The sequence below is a fragment of the Schistocerca americana genome, chromosome 10, assembly GCF_021461395.2.
Source record: "Schistocerca americana isolate TAMUIC-IGC-003095 chromosome 10, iqSchAmer2.1, whole genome shotgun sequence".
Classification (NCBI taxonomy): Eukaryota; Metazoa; Arthropoda; class Insecta; order Orthoptera; family Acrididae; genus Schistocerca; species Schistocerca americana.
The window spans coordinates 104,836,334-104,851,531 of record NC_060128.1 but is presented as its reverse complement, the minus strand read 5'-3'; the positions used below and the strand labels follow the sequence as shown (position 1 = coordinate 104,851,531).

General features: G+C 47.0%; 1 protein-coding gene across 2 annotated transcripts in view; it reads left to right on the top strand.

Annotated features, from left to right (window-relative positions):
* Positions 1–15,198, top strand: part of LOC124552731 (proteoglycan 4-like) — a 225,140-nt gene continuing 209,942 nt past the window's right edge. The window contains exons 1-3 of one of the 2 annotated variants that reach the window (XM_047127073.1): positions 1–2,983; positions 5,389–6,021; positions 9,415–9,458. In XM_047127073.1, coding sequence (XP_046983029.1) covers positions 49–2,983; positions 5,389–6,021; positions 9,415–9,458 — 3,612 coding nt within the window. In that variant the 5' untranslated portion in view covers positions 1–48. The remainder of the gene's footprint in view (positions 2,984–5,388; positions 6,022–9,414; positions 9,459–15,198) is intronic. The other variant, XM_047127072.1, reaches the window with a different exon arrangement.

The following is a 15,198-nucleotide window of genomic DNA, read 5'->3' as shown; positions in this document are numbered from 1 at the left end:
CGTCCTGCATCCAGTCTCGAACACGATGACGACAAAGATGTAGTGGTCATGCAGGCTCCACACAACCATGTGAATGGTCAATATGATGGGGCTGGAGAGGCATCTGAAGATGATGATGATAAGGATGTTATCGTTGCTGGAAACAAAAAGGCGGAGGATCGTCCAGCTAGCGCTATGGGAAAGGAGTCTCCAGCAGGTCAAAGTAAGAAGGGGACTCCAGGTGGCCTGGGTGGAAAAGAATCTCCAATATCTCAAGTGCCGAAGGAGTCTGCAGTGGCAACAGTAGGCAAGGAATCAGTGGTATCTTCAGAGGACAAAGAATCACATCTTCCCCCAGTAAGTACGCAGACGCCTCCTCCAGATTCTGGCAAAGACTCACCAGTGCTCGCAGTTGTCAAGGACTCGCCAACACCTCCGGTGCGCAAAGATTCGCCTGAAGGTAAAGTAGGAAAGGAGTCACCTGTACCTCCAGTGGGGAAGGCCTCTCCTGTTCCACCAATGAGCAAGGAGTTGACTGCATCTACAGTGGGAAAAGAGTCGCCTGTGCCTCCTGTAGGAAAAGAATCCCCTGAACCCCCACTGGGTAAGGAATCGCCTGTACCTCCAGTGGGCAAGCAATCACCCTTACCTCCAGCAGTGGGTAAGGAATCACCATTACCTCCAGCAGGCAAGGAATCCCCTTTACCTCCAGCAGGCAAGGAATCACCTTTACCTCTAGCAGGCAAGGATTCACCCTTACCTCCAGTGGGCAAGGATTCACCCTTATCTGCATTGGACAAGGAATCGTCCTTACCTCTGGTGGGTAAGGAGTCGCCCTTACCTCCATCAGGCAAAGAATCGCCTTTACCGCTACCAGGCAAGGAATCCCCTGTTCCCCTGTCAGGCATGAAATCGCCCTTACTTCCAGCAACCAAGGATTCGCCCTTACCTCCGTCAGGCAAGGATTCGCCCTTACCTTCATCAGGCAATGGTTCACCCTTACCTCCAGCAGGAAAGGATTCACCCTTACCTCCAGCAGGAAAGGATTCACCCTTACCTCCAGCAGGAAAGGATTCACCCTTACCTCCAGCAGGAAAGGATTCTCCCTTACCTCAACCAGGCAAGGATTCGCCCTTACCTCCACCAGGTAAGGAATCCCCTATACCTCCAACAGACAAGGACTCGCCCCTACCTTCGGTAGGAAAGGTTTCACCTTCACCTTCAGCAGGCAAGCAGACACCACAACCCCCAGCAGACAAGAAATCACCAGTGCCTCCATCACACAGAGATTCACCTGATCCTACAGGAGCTACACGAGTCTCAGCAAGTGAAAACTTATCAAGAGGGAATGGCACTGGGCCGGGGGACATCGAGACCTCGGCGGCGCTTGGTGGCAAAATGTCCCCCACTCCTCCAAGTGGGAGCAGGGAGGAGCAAAGAGCTTCACCAGGGCCGCTCTCGATGAGGTCAGGAAGCAGTTCTGGGAAGGTATCTCCAGTCAGCAAGGACACAGAGAAACCAGGAGTTCCAGTACCCACTGCAACAGATCAGAAGATGGAGCCCCATTCTCCGGAAACGAAGAAAGAGGAAGCTCCTCAGACGGCGGCGGCAACGGGGAAAATGGACGAGATCCCGGAGAGACAGATTTCGAATGGAGCTCCTCCAACGCGAGGCACGGGCAGTTTGCAGCGAGAGCCTCCAGAACGAGACGCCGCTCGTTCACCCGAAGAAGCCAAGAGACGACCAGAAGAAGCGGACATTCCTGCATCACTGACTCCACGACCACTGTCAGCCAAATCAGCTGCACTTCCAGCTACCACAGCAGCTTCAACACCTGCTGGTACAGCACCGACACGGGAGGACGACACGGCAGCAGAAGCGACGGAGGAAGAGCGGCAGGAGGTGCTGCAGGACGGTCGTATCGATGCGAAGCTGAAGGACAGGAAGTCCCCGACGACTCCACCTCCTTCGCCAGCGACCACAGTAGACGTCAAGGCCACTCGGGAAGAGGAAGGGGGCGAGAAGAAGGTGCACGAGGACGGCCCGAAGGAGCAACTTTTTTCAAGTCCCACAGCAGGAGTTGCAGCCAGCGGGTCTCCAGAACCAGTCGCCGCCAGACCACCATCTCGACCAGCACCAATTGCGGCGACGGACAGCCCAGAGACGACTCCAGCGTCCCGGGTTTCTCCAGCAACTCGCCCGGCAAAGAGTGAATCTGCCACTAACGTTACTGCAACTAAGCCTCCGTTACCGACAGACGAGACACCTCAGAAAGATGACACGACAAAGGCAAAATCGAAGAGTCCGTCTCCGGACCTGCAAGAGCGCTCCCCTCCTCCAGCCTCTTCTTCTCCAGATGTTGGAAAGCCACCTGTCTCTCCAGACATCAGAAAGCTTACCTCGCCAGTGGCGGCGTCCAGCATAGAGGACCTCCCAGAGCGCGAACGCGAGCTCCTGCAGTCGATTGACTCGGTGAACGGGGCCGTGGACTCGCGACCACAGTCGGCTGCCCTTTTGAAGGAGCCCACACCGTCGCCGACAGTCCTGGACGGTAAGTCGAAGTCTCCGTCGCCGACGTCGCCCAAGTCACCGACGCCCACGGCTGCGAAATCCCCACTGCCACCCCCGGGCAAGTCTCCGACGATGAAGACACCGAGCCCAAAATCTGCGTCTCCGAAGCCTTCTTCGCCCGAAGCCAAAGAGGTTGGAGAGAAAGAGCTGCAAGCAGAGACTGAAAAACTCGATAAGGCTGGAACTTCTCCAACGGAGATGAAACAGTCGAGCCCTGTAGACACTAAGAAGCCCCCCACACCACTGGCAGAGGCCAGATCTGCCACACCCGAGAAGGGTAAGGTGTCGCCAGCCACAGCCAAATCGCCACCACCAGTGGACAAAAAGATGCCGTCACCGCCTCCTACAGATGGGACAAAGAAGTCTCCATCACCTCCGATCACAACTCAGATGGTCTCACCAGTTCCGGCAACTGCTTTACCAACATCCAGAGGTAACGTAATTATCTTTTTATATTTCTGTTTACAACATGCTATCAACCAGAACTATCATTTACTGATACTGCTCCCACCTAAGATCTTTCTATCTATATGTTATGATAGTTCCACTATTATATTAAACTTTTCATGGTTAACATTTATTTTGCGTGTGTTTAAAAAAAAAAAAGAAGGTCAAAATTGTCTCTTTTCTTTGTGCTTTTTGTGTGTACATTTTATCAACTTAATTTCTATCAAGATATCTATATATGGGGTGTGCCTTTTATGCTTTGACTTCATTTCATGTGACATGACAATTTTATAACGAGTTTTATAACCAACATGATAGTTCGAATATTTTGTATAATCAGCGATATGAATGGTAGCCTCCCCCCCCCCCCCCCTTATTATGGTTTCCCCTTAGATCTGATGATGGCAGCATGAGATTGTTCAAACTGGTCATGCTGAAACTGTGAAAAGTGTCTACTGTGCGAGTGTGTAAAAAAGTGTGTTCGCCATAACGGATCTCCTCACAGCACTGCATGTGTACCTTACACAATAAATAATACACTTTCACTACCAAAAAAATTTTAGGTGACCGATTTAGGAAATCCGTGAAGAGGGATATGTATCCCATGAAATTAAATGGATCCATGTTTTCACTGAATCTAGGATTTTCAGAGCTAAATTTTTAATTTTAGAATGATTTTCTCAGGTTAAGAAATATGGAGAAAATTGTAACAAATCAGTTCCAAAACACATCATTCTCCTGACAATCAAAAACATGAAGTATTGGACACAAATTTGCAACACTTGAAGATGTCTTTGACATACCATATACCATTGTTTTCTATATTCCAAGAAGTTTTCTGGAGAGTGTACATAGAAACAACATAGACATTATGTACAAACCAGCAGAAGTACTGAGGTGTGCAGTTATGTTTCAAAACAATGCCTATGGTTTACGAGAAAGCACAATTAGTTATTTCACACGTTCTTGGAATGGAGAAGATGGTGATTTGATCTGATTTTCGTGAAACAGAGGCGCTATAAACACAAGACGACCCATTTGATCCCTCACAGTCTTCTTTATATCCATCCCATGGGCCGTAGCATTTTTCTCCAAGTTCCGAAAGCTTCTCGCTACACGCTAGCTCCAGTCAGGTATGAGATGTACACGACCCAACGCCCAAAAGTGGGTACTGCTTCAGTGGGACGTATGTGTCCCATGTACCACAAAAAGGTTAGCAGTTTTGCTAGGTTCATTTCCTAATTCCGCATTAGAGAATGTGGTACACAGACAGCTAAAATAAGATGACATACAGAACAGAGTTTACGAGGTTCGCAGTCGGTCAGTGCTCGCACGTTCCCCCCTTAGGTTACCAGGAAGATTGTAGCCTGAGGAAGGGCATCCATCCACAAAGCTAATTTATGAAAGCAGACTCCGTACTGGACTGGGTAAACGCCAGGGAAAAGAAAGATTTACCATTTATGTACCTATCCTTCATTAACCGCGTACCAGCTCATTATTTAGAACGTCTAGCATACTGTCTGATTTTTTCCGTCTTGAAAAGCTTTTGTAGAGTCAGTGATTTTGCAATGCCATGGCTTCACTTCAGCATGTGTTCATTATTTGCAGACACAAACCTCGGTATTCCAGCAAACGATAGGTAGATATGAATGTTCCAAAAGGAAAAATGAACGTTATAAAGTATTAAAAATTCTGCTCAAGGTGCCATGAGGAGTCTCCCATTTGAAAACCTCAACAACAATATTAACAAAAAAATACATTTTATTTATTTTAAATATAGCCTATCACCTAAATGGGCCATTGGTCTTACATTTCTTCCTGAAAGCAATTGTACATGTAGCATAGCCATTCCCGTCATTAATTCTTGGAGTACTTACTACATATTACAGATACTGTTACTAGAACAGCCCAGCAGACTACGGCTTCCGCAGTGTGCAGTCTCTACACTCGTTTCTTCTTCTAATTAGTTATGAGCTGTATTACTAATTTATCCTTTGAAACTATCCTTACAATTACAATAAGAGCAATAAAAACCTGATAATATTAATAAATTCACAAATACAACATCCAATATGAAATTGGGGGGGGGGGGGAGGGAAGATGTGATTAAGGATTTGCTCCTTCATTGTGGCCTGTATCCTGTATTACTGTTATATTCTGCATTTCACGATATTCTTCTTCCTCCACCCAAAACACCGCCACTTCATTCCATATCTAGAGATCAAGTGGAGATATCCCAAGTGTTATCTACAATACTTCAACTAACACAGTACCAAAATTCCTGTCAACTGAAGAATTACTCTGCATTGCATCCTATTAACTCTAAATGCTATTGTTGTTACTTCAAAGTGAGAACTGCATTCGTTCACACGCAGCTCATTGCCATTGCAGAGTCGCCGGTACCTGAGAAACGAGCCGAGACGCCAGGCCCCACTGCAGCTCCTGAGGGGGGCCCCACACCGGAGGAAGTGGCCAAAGTGTCTCCGGGGGCCAAGACGCCCTCGCCGACCGGCAAGGCCAGTCCGGCACTGGCCGGCAAAGTCAGCCCTGCGCCAGCAGACAAAGAGAGTCCTGCACCAGCTGACAAAGCCAGCCCCACACCAGCCGACGCAGCCAGTCCCGCACCAGGTGATGCCGTCAGCCCCGCACTGGCTGACAAAGCCAGCCCCACACCAGCTGACAAAGCCAGCCCAACACCCGCTGACAAAGCCAGCCCCACGACGGCCGACAGGGCCGAGTCACCTCCGCCGGCAGAGCCGGACAAGGGGCCCGAGGAGGACACGGTCCGACAGGTGCAGGTCGAGATCGAGGACGCGCAGGCACTGGCCAACGGGAAGCTCTCGTCGCCGGAGGAGGAGGACGCGGGGTCCAAGAAGCCCGGGCTGGTGAACGGCGTGGTGAAGCCTACCAAGCTGCAGGTGACCTCCGCCACCTCTGCGGCGACAAAGCCCGCGGCCGGCGACACCAGGCGGCGGCCCCTGCGCCGACGTGCCAAGGACACCACAAGCGCCAGCGCGAGGAAAGGTGCGCGCACGCACCCCCCGCCACCCGCCTCCGCCAGTTGCTTGAGCCGACCCTCCCAGCACCTGCACCACCACCACCACCAGCGTCCCGCTGCTGCTACCCGCCACAGGCCGCCCAGAGCTGCTTCTCTCTCACGTTTGCTTTGTCTGTTGACAGGTCAGTCCAGTCCCCCAGCCGAACAGTCGGAATGCCCAAATAAAGCCACGCCGCCTGCTCTCTGTGTGCTCCTGCTGGCCGCCTGCGCTCTGCGTGTGTCGTCACTCTGGCGAATAACGCTGGTCTAGGGCAGGGTCTTCCCCAAGACTGCACATGTAACTGTGGCGAATACACAGATGACGATCCCACAGGGAAATGCCGAGTGTGGTAGTGGTCTAGTGGAATATACAGCTAAGCTTATATTTATCCTAATCAAAATATCCACGGGTGTACTGCCGGTCTACAGTGTCCAGTGCCCGTTGGACACTGTACACCGGCAGTACACCCGTGGATATTTTGACTATCAAATACGCCGGGAGAAACTCGAGAATCATATATTTATCCTTGCTGTACGGAACTATCCGCCACAGTTTTATAAATTTACAAAATATCACTCTTTACTAATATTTATTAAGACAATGCGTTTGAGAGTAGTAAAGTCAGATGCGCATTAATCTGAAGTAACTGAACGCAGTACATTGTCCTCGATGGTGAGTGTTCATCGGAGGTGAGGGTATCATCTGGAGTGCCCCAGGGAAGTGTGGTAGGTCCGCTGTTGTTTTCTATCTACGTAAATGATCTTTTGGATAGGGTGGATAGCAATGTGCGGCTGTTTGCTGATGATGCTGTGGTGTATGGGAAGGTGTCGTCGTTGAGTGACTCTAGGAGCATACAAGATGACTTGGACAGGATTTGTGATCGGTGTAAAGAATGGCAGCTAACTCTAAATATAGATATATGTGAATTAATGCAGATGAATAGGAAAAAGAATCCCGTAATGTTTGAATACTCCATTAGTAGTGTAGGGCTTGGCACAGTCACGTCGATTAAATATTTGGGCGTAACATTGCAGAGCGATATCAAGTGGGACAAGCATGTAATGGCAGTTGTGGGGAAGGCAGATAACCGTCTTCGGTTCATTGGTAGAATTTTGGGAAGATGTGGTTCATATGTAAAGGAGACCGCTTATAAAACACTAATACGACCTATTCTTGAGTACTGCTCGAGCGTTTGTGATCCGTATCAGGTCAGATTAAGGCAGGACATAGAAGCAATTCAGAAGCAGGCTGCTAGATTTGTTACTGGTTGGTTTGATCATCACGCGAGTGTTGCGGAAATGCTTCACGAACTCGGGTCGGAGTCTCTAGAGGAAAGGAGTCGTTCTTTTCGTGAATCGCTACTCAGGAAATTTAGAGAACCACCATTTGAGTCTGACTGCAGTACAATTTTACTGCCGCCAAGTTACATTTCGCGGAAAGTCCACAAAGAAAAGATAAGAGAGATTAGGGCTCGTACAGAGGCATATAGGCAGTCATTTTTCCCTCGTTCTGTTTGGGAGTGCAACAGGGAGAGAAGATGCTAGTTGTGGTACGAGGTACCCTCCGCCACGCACCGTATGGTGGATTGCGGAGTAGGTATGTAGATGTAGATGTAGAAGTGTGGTGAAAATTATTTTTTGGGTGTGCCATTGAGATTATTTACCGAAATTTAACCATTTTTGCTGCAAATTTATCTGCATCACACAAAGCTAAACATAACACACACACACATGGCTCTGAGCACTATGGGACTCAACTGCTGTGGTCATAAGTCCCCTAGAACTTAGAACTACTTAAACCTAACTAACCTAAGGACAGCACACAACACCCAGCCATCACGAGGCAGAGAAAATCCCTGACCCCGCCGGGAATCGAACCCGGGAACCCGGGCGTGGGAAGCGAGAACGCTACCGCACGACCACGAGATGCGGGCCTAAACATAACAGTCACGATTATTTTCTGCGTGAGCCATTGAGGTTATGTATCGAAATTTAACCATTTTCGCTGCAAATTTATCTGCGTGACACTGAGATAAATATACTTTCACACTGAGACGTTTACATTACATTACATAGGATGGTGCTACAGAAGAAGGCTGAAGATTAGACGGGTAGGTGACATAGCCAATGAGGAGGGACTGAATAGAATTGCGAGGAAACGAAATTTGTGGCACAACTTGAATATAAGAAGGGATCGGTTGATAGGACACTTCCTGAGACATGAAGAGATCATCAGTTTAGTACTGGAGGAACGTATTGGGGGAGGGGGGGGGGGGGGTAAACATTGTAGAGGAAGACAGAGAGAGAGTAAAATAAGCAGGTTCAATGGGGTGTAGGTTGTAGTGGTTCAAATGGTTCAAATGGCTCTAAGCACTATGAGACTTAACATCTGAGGTCAACAGTCCCCTAGAACTTAGAACTACTTAAACGTAACTAACCTAAGGACATCACACACATCCATGCCCGAGGCAGGATTCGAAGCTGCGACCATAGCAGCAGCGCGGATCGGGACTGAAGTGCCTAGAACCGCTCGGCCACAGCGGCCGGCTTGTAGTGGTTATTCAGTGATGAGACTTGGACAGGACAGAGTAACATGGTGAACTCCTTCAGACCAGTCTTCAGCCCGAAGGCAACAACAACAACAGTGAATATTGTCTTCCAAGAGGTACGAGCTTTTCAACACTACACCACGGTTTTACAGTCGCTGTGGGGTCACTCCGGATGCATTCGCCTCAGTTGCAAGTGGCCAGCGAGAGGAGATCATTGTCCCTACCTCTGTTATTCCTCTGTGCTATTCACGTTTTTATCTTCCTATGCTGCGTATACATTTTTTCTTACTGTCTCCTACTTCTCGTTTTAATTTTTTATACCTTTGCTCTATTTTTGGTGTGCTACTTTACTATATCTCCTTATATTTGATTTATTCATTTATTTATTTTTGTTTTCAGCTCCTCCAAAAACCCTGTGTGTTGTGCCTGCAACCCTACACCTTCAGCGAACGCTTGACGTCCGAGGCGTAAACAAAGATTGCTATAGCATCCTCCGCCATTCGCTTCAAGCTCCTGCCACCACCGTTCTGCTCTCTCTCTGTGTTCCCCTCGTCCTGTTTCCGTTATTTTGTTGCGATCTTTTGTTTCTGACAGTGTCGCCACAAGCTTCAGCGTCCCTCCTGCGACGTCCACAGTAAGTCTGTACAAAATACTCCGTACGAAAGAGATTTGTTAAAGGTCATGAAAAGGCTTCTTGTACATGTGTAGACTACTCCATGTAAAACTGTAGTTAAGAAGATATTCGGAAATTTCACTTAAGCCGTAGATATGTGTCATTTTCCTGACGCCATTTCCCATACTAATCGGCAATTCTGCTTCCTTCTCTTCCAGAGGGTGATCATGACAGCGGCGTGGACGAGACCACACAGGGAACAGTAAGTACAGCTCACACACGTTTCTCTGACAGTCGAAGACATGTAGAGATTTTTAGTTGGCCAGAAATCACCAATGGCGTTCCATGTAGGGAGATTTTTAGTTCGGCAGAAATCACCAGTGGAGTTCCATGAGGTTCAGTACTGGGTCCACTACCATCAGTGGGTGCACAGCACTGAGTCAAATTGTAAATTACAGAAGCATGCATTTTTTAAAATTTTTGTCAGATGATTTCACAAAAATACGAGGGTGAGTCAAATGAAAACCTTAAAATTTTTTAAAGTATTATTTATTGTGCAGAAGTGGTACAAAGCTGTATCACGTTTCAACATAATCTCCCCCGTGCTCAATGCAAGTTCTCTAGCGCTTAGAAAGTGCATAAATTCCTTTAGAAAAAGCTAAAAGCTATTTTGGTAGTCCGCGCAACCACTCATGCACCGCATGGCGTACCTCTTTATCAGAACGAAACGTCTTTCCTCCCATTGCGTCTTTGAGTGGTCCAAACATATGGAAATCACTTGGGGCAAAGTATGGTGGATGAGGCAGACATTCAAAATGCAGGTCTGCGATTGCTGCAACTGTTGTACGGGCTGTGTGGGGCCTTGCATTGTCATGTTGCAAAAGGACACCTGCTGACAGCAATCCACGTCGCTTTGATGTGATTGCAGGCCGCAGATGATTTTTTAGGAGATCTGTGTATGATGCACTGGTGACAGTGGTCCCTCTAGGCATGTAATGCTCTTCGTTTCCGGTTGGTGGAAGTGAACCCAGGTTTCGTCCCTAGTAACGATTCTTGCAGGGAAGCCATCACTTTCTCGTTCAAAAGGCCGAAGAAGTTCTTCACAAGCATCAACACGTCGTTCTCTCATTTCAGCTGCCGTGGCACCCATCTTGCAGACACTTTGTGAAACTGGAGCACATCGTGCACAATGTGGTGTGCTGACCCATGACTAAACATGCTGCAATGTCATTCAGTGGTTTTCCTTCACTATGGCTTCAACTGCTGCAATGTTCTGTGGAGTCACAACTCGTTGTGCCTGACCTGGACGAGGAGCATCTTCCACTGAAGTCACACCATTTGCGAACTTCCTAATCCATTCGTAGACTTGCTGCTGTGGCAAACATGCATCACCGTACTGAACCTTCATTCGTCGATGAATTTCAATAGGATTCACACCTTCACTACGCAAAAACCGAATAACAGAACGCAGATCTTCCCTAGTGCAAGTCGCAAGTGGGGCGGCCATCTTTATACTGATACTGCGACGGTATTTGTGCATCTGCACTATGCTGCCACCTACAAGCCATTCTGCACTCTATTTTCAGCACGCTTGCCAACGTACAGGATAACGGCACGAAATTTCGATGTGTTATTGCAAATTTAAGGTTTTCATTTCACTCACCGTCGTTGATACTCCATCAGAGCTTAGAGTAGCATGTTATAATTTAATTTTCGAACTTTCTCTCTTTTTTTTAATTTGCTCCTAAGATCCTCATTCTTACTGTCCCTCTTCAACACCCAGTAGTTGTCGCCAGGTACTTTCATATATAGGGCGTTCCCGTAAGTGCGTGCAAAAATAAGACGTAGAGGGTGCACCACTGAACAATTTGAGGTAGGGAAGCTGGGCTTAGAGAAGCCAGCTGAAGGAGATGTGGAAGTAAACTTGTCTACCAGCTTATTTGCAATTAACATGCGTACAAGTTCACATGTACTGTACTGGTTATTTACAGGGTGATCAAAAAGTCAGTATAAATTTGAAAACTGAATAAATCACGTAATAATGTAGATACAGAGATACAAATTGACACACATGCTTGGAATGACATGGGGTTTTATTAGAACAAAAAAAAAAAAATACGAAAGTTCAAAAAATTTCCGACAGATGGCGCTTCATCTGATCAGAATAGCAATAATTAGCATAACAAAGTAAGACAAAGCTAATATGATGTTCTTTACAGGTAATGCTCAATATGTCCACCATCATTCTTCAACAATAGCTGTAGTTGAGGAATAATGTGAACAGCACTGTAAAGCATGTCCGGAGTTATGGTGAGGCAGTGGCGTCGGATGTTGTCTTTCAGCATCCCTAGAGATGTCGGTCGATCACGATACACTTGCAAAGCCAATAATAGCACGGACTGAGGTCTGGGGTCCCGGGAGGTCAAGCATGACGAAAGTGGTGGCTGAGCACACGATCATCACCAAATGACGCGCGCAAGAGATCTTTGACGCGTCTAGCAATATGGGGTGGAGCGCCATCCTGCATAAACATAGTCCGTTCCAGCAGGTCTTTATCAGCCAGGCTGAGGATGATGCGATTCTGTAACATATCGGCGTACCTCTCACCCGTCAAGGTAGCAGTTTCGCTGTCCAGCGTCCTCTGTCGGACATTTTGTGGACGTTGTTTTTTTTTTGTTCTAATAAAACCCTATGTTTTTTGAAGAATGTGTGTCAATCTTTACCTCTCTATCTACAGTATTCTGTGTATTATTAAGTTTTCAAATTTATACTGACTTTTTGATCACCCGGTATATGCACTACCTTATTTCCTGAGAGGAAACAACGAGGACCAGTCTGATTACTAGGAAGTTTACTGACGAGGCCTCATTTGATCATGATGGTATTGCGAACAGCAGGAATAGCCATGTGTGGGACGAGTAAAACCCTCGCGCTGTAGCAGAGTCACACCATCAAGTACGTTTTGCTGTGAATATCTGGGCCTGCACTGTAGGCGCAATCTCATTGGACCATACTTCTACCTGGCCTGAATTACCACCTATACTTGAGGCTCGTGTAAGGATTTCTACCTGAGTTGTTGCAAACGTACCCTTGGCTGTTCGTAGGAGGATGTGGATACGACATTGCGGTGCACCGCATCGCTTCATTGTGGAAGTCTGCAACCAGCTCAGAGCTGCATTTCCTGGTCGCTGGTTTGGAAGAGGAGATCCTGTTTCCCGGCCGGCTGAGGTCACTCGATGTGAATCCCCTTGATTATTTCCTATGGGGATATCTAAAGTGCCGGCCGCTGTGGCCGAGCGGTTCTAGCCGCTTCAGTCCGGAACCGCACTGCTGCTACGGTCGCAGGTTCGAATCCTGCCTAGGGCATGGATGTGTGTAATGTCCTTAGGTTTAAGTAGTTCTAAGTTCTAGGGCACTGATGACCTCCGATGTTAAGTCCCATAGTGCTCAGAGTCATTTGAACCAATATCTATAGTCACTTGTGTATGAGACCCCAGTGGATAGGGCGATGGAATTAGTTGCCAGAATTGTAGCTGCTTGTGATGTTATTCGAAACACCAAAATGGTTCATGCTGTGTTGGCAGAAGAGCCAACACCGTGTTGCTAGAGGAGGCCGAAATGCACGCGTTTAATTACACGCAGACGGGCGTGAAGTCTGGAACAGTTAAATGTAATTAATATAGCCAATAAGGTACGCTGTTGCTGGAATACTTAACTTTAATCCATAATTGGTGAACATCGGTCTGACAGTACATGCATCTCCAGATAAATAGTAAATGATAATGGCGCCTTGCTAGGTCGTAGCAAATGACGTAGCTGAAGGCTATGCTAACTATCGTCTCGGCAAATGAGAGCGTATTTGTCAGTGTAGCATCGCGAGCAAAGTCGGCTGTACAACTGAGGCGAGTGCTAGGACGTCTCTCTAGACCTGCCGTGTGGCGGCGCTCGGTCTGCAATCACTGACAGTGGCGACACGCGGGTCCGGCGTATACTAACGGACCGCGGCCGATTTAAAGGCTACCACCTAGCAAGTGTGGTGTTCGGCGGTGACACCACAGTTTAAATGGCTCTGAGCACTATGTGACTTAACTTCTGAGGTCATCAGTCCCCTAGAACTTAGAACTACGTCAACCTGACTAACCTAAGGACTTCACACACATCCATGCCCGAGGCAGGATTCGAACCTGCTACCGTAGCGGTCGCGCGGTTCCAGACTGTAGCGCCTAGGACCACTCGGCCACCCCGGCCGGCTATTCGAAACACACCAGGGGTATTTGTCAGGGTGCGTCAGAATCTTCATCCTTGCATTGACTTTGATGGCCGTCAGTTTCGGCACATTTTGTAAGCTACAGTACAAATGGTACAATCATTGCGTCAATGACGGCATTGTAGTTAACTGTAACTAATGTAAATAAAAAAGTACACAGTAATGTGATTTTATTCCTATTCTCTCCTTAAGCTGGCTTCTCCGAACCTGGGTTCCCTACCTCAAATTGTTTAGTGGAGTATCCTCTATGCTCTGGTAAATTTTTGCACGCTTTTACGAAAACACCCTGCATTTTTATAATTATTGTTTTATTTTTAGGCATTGCTGAAACCGCTACAAGCAGTTCTCTTATCAACGTCATGAGGAAGATGTTATATTTAATTTTCAACCATTCTCTTTTTTGATTGCCTGTCAGAATCTTCAACTTTACTGCCCCTCATTAATGTCGAACAGTTTTATTACATTAATATCGTTTCATCTTCTCTGGTACCTTAACGTCCTAGTGGAAGCGTTCTCTCAGATTTTCGAGGAAGTAGTCAATAAGTGAGTGTAGGGGGTGCTACAACCCAGATTCATGAAATTTTCCAATGTACAATTGAAAGAAAAACAGCCCTCGGTCACTATTTTTAACAAATTAACCTGGTTTCAGTACTGCTAGGAGTGTCTTCCCCAGAATTTAAATCAAAGAATGGTCTATATTCTATAACATGGTCACAGAGATTTAAGATAAAGAGTCCGTTTTGCAACCTGCACCACGCAAGTAACGAGCAGCCCTTAGTGGATCGCCATTCCAGTTTTCTTTATCTTAAATATCTTTGTGACTAATGCCCTTTTGCCATATTTATTATTTTATAAAGGAGGTATAAGTACTGCCAGTCTTTTACGATGATTCCGTACTTATACCCTATCATATCTTAGTCATAATTCTGTGACCATGTTACAGAATATAGACCATTCTTTGATTTAAATTCTGAGGAAGACATTCCTAGCAGTGTTGAAACCTGTTTAATTTGTTAAAAATAGTGGCCGAGGACTGTTTTTCTTTCAATTGTAACTATTCACGGTCTCTGAACGTGCAGCCATGTACAAAATTTTCCAATGTAGTTTTTACAATGTTTTGTTATTTTAATGTTATTCCATAAAACGTTTTATGTTACGGATCTGAAGGTAATCCGTGCATCTTTTTCCATAGCTACGATAATGAGGGAAGCTAAAGAAATAAATTAAAATTTGTGCCACAGCCAGGGCTTCGGTCCAGGTCTCCTTGCATACTGGGTAGAAATGCTAGCGATTACACCACCACAGCATAATGGGTAAACCCTGTACGCCGCTCGAGGTAGCCGCGCGGTCTTAGGCGCCTTGCCACGGTTCGCGCGGCTCCCCCGTCGGAGGTTCGAGTCCTGCTTCGGACTTGGGTGTGTGTGTGTTGTGCTTAGCATAAGTTAGTTTAAGATAGGGTAAGTTGTGTCTATGTCTAGGGATTGATGACCTCAGAAGTTTGGTCCCATAGGAACTTATCACCACCAAATCCCGTACCTCACGTGCAGGCGATCCATAGATCTTATAATTATTATGTCCAACACTGGGGTGCTATTCCAGTGCTGGAGAACCTCGGCAGTAGTAACGATCCAAGGAGGGGAAATAAGCTGCAGATGTGAGTTGAAGTTTCTGTTGAGGAGGGCATAGGACTTTGCTAGTCCGTGCAGCAAGGTGAACTATTGTGATATGGTGGTGT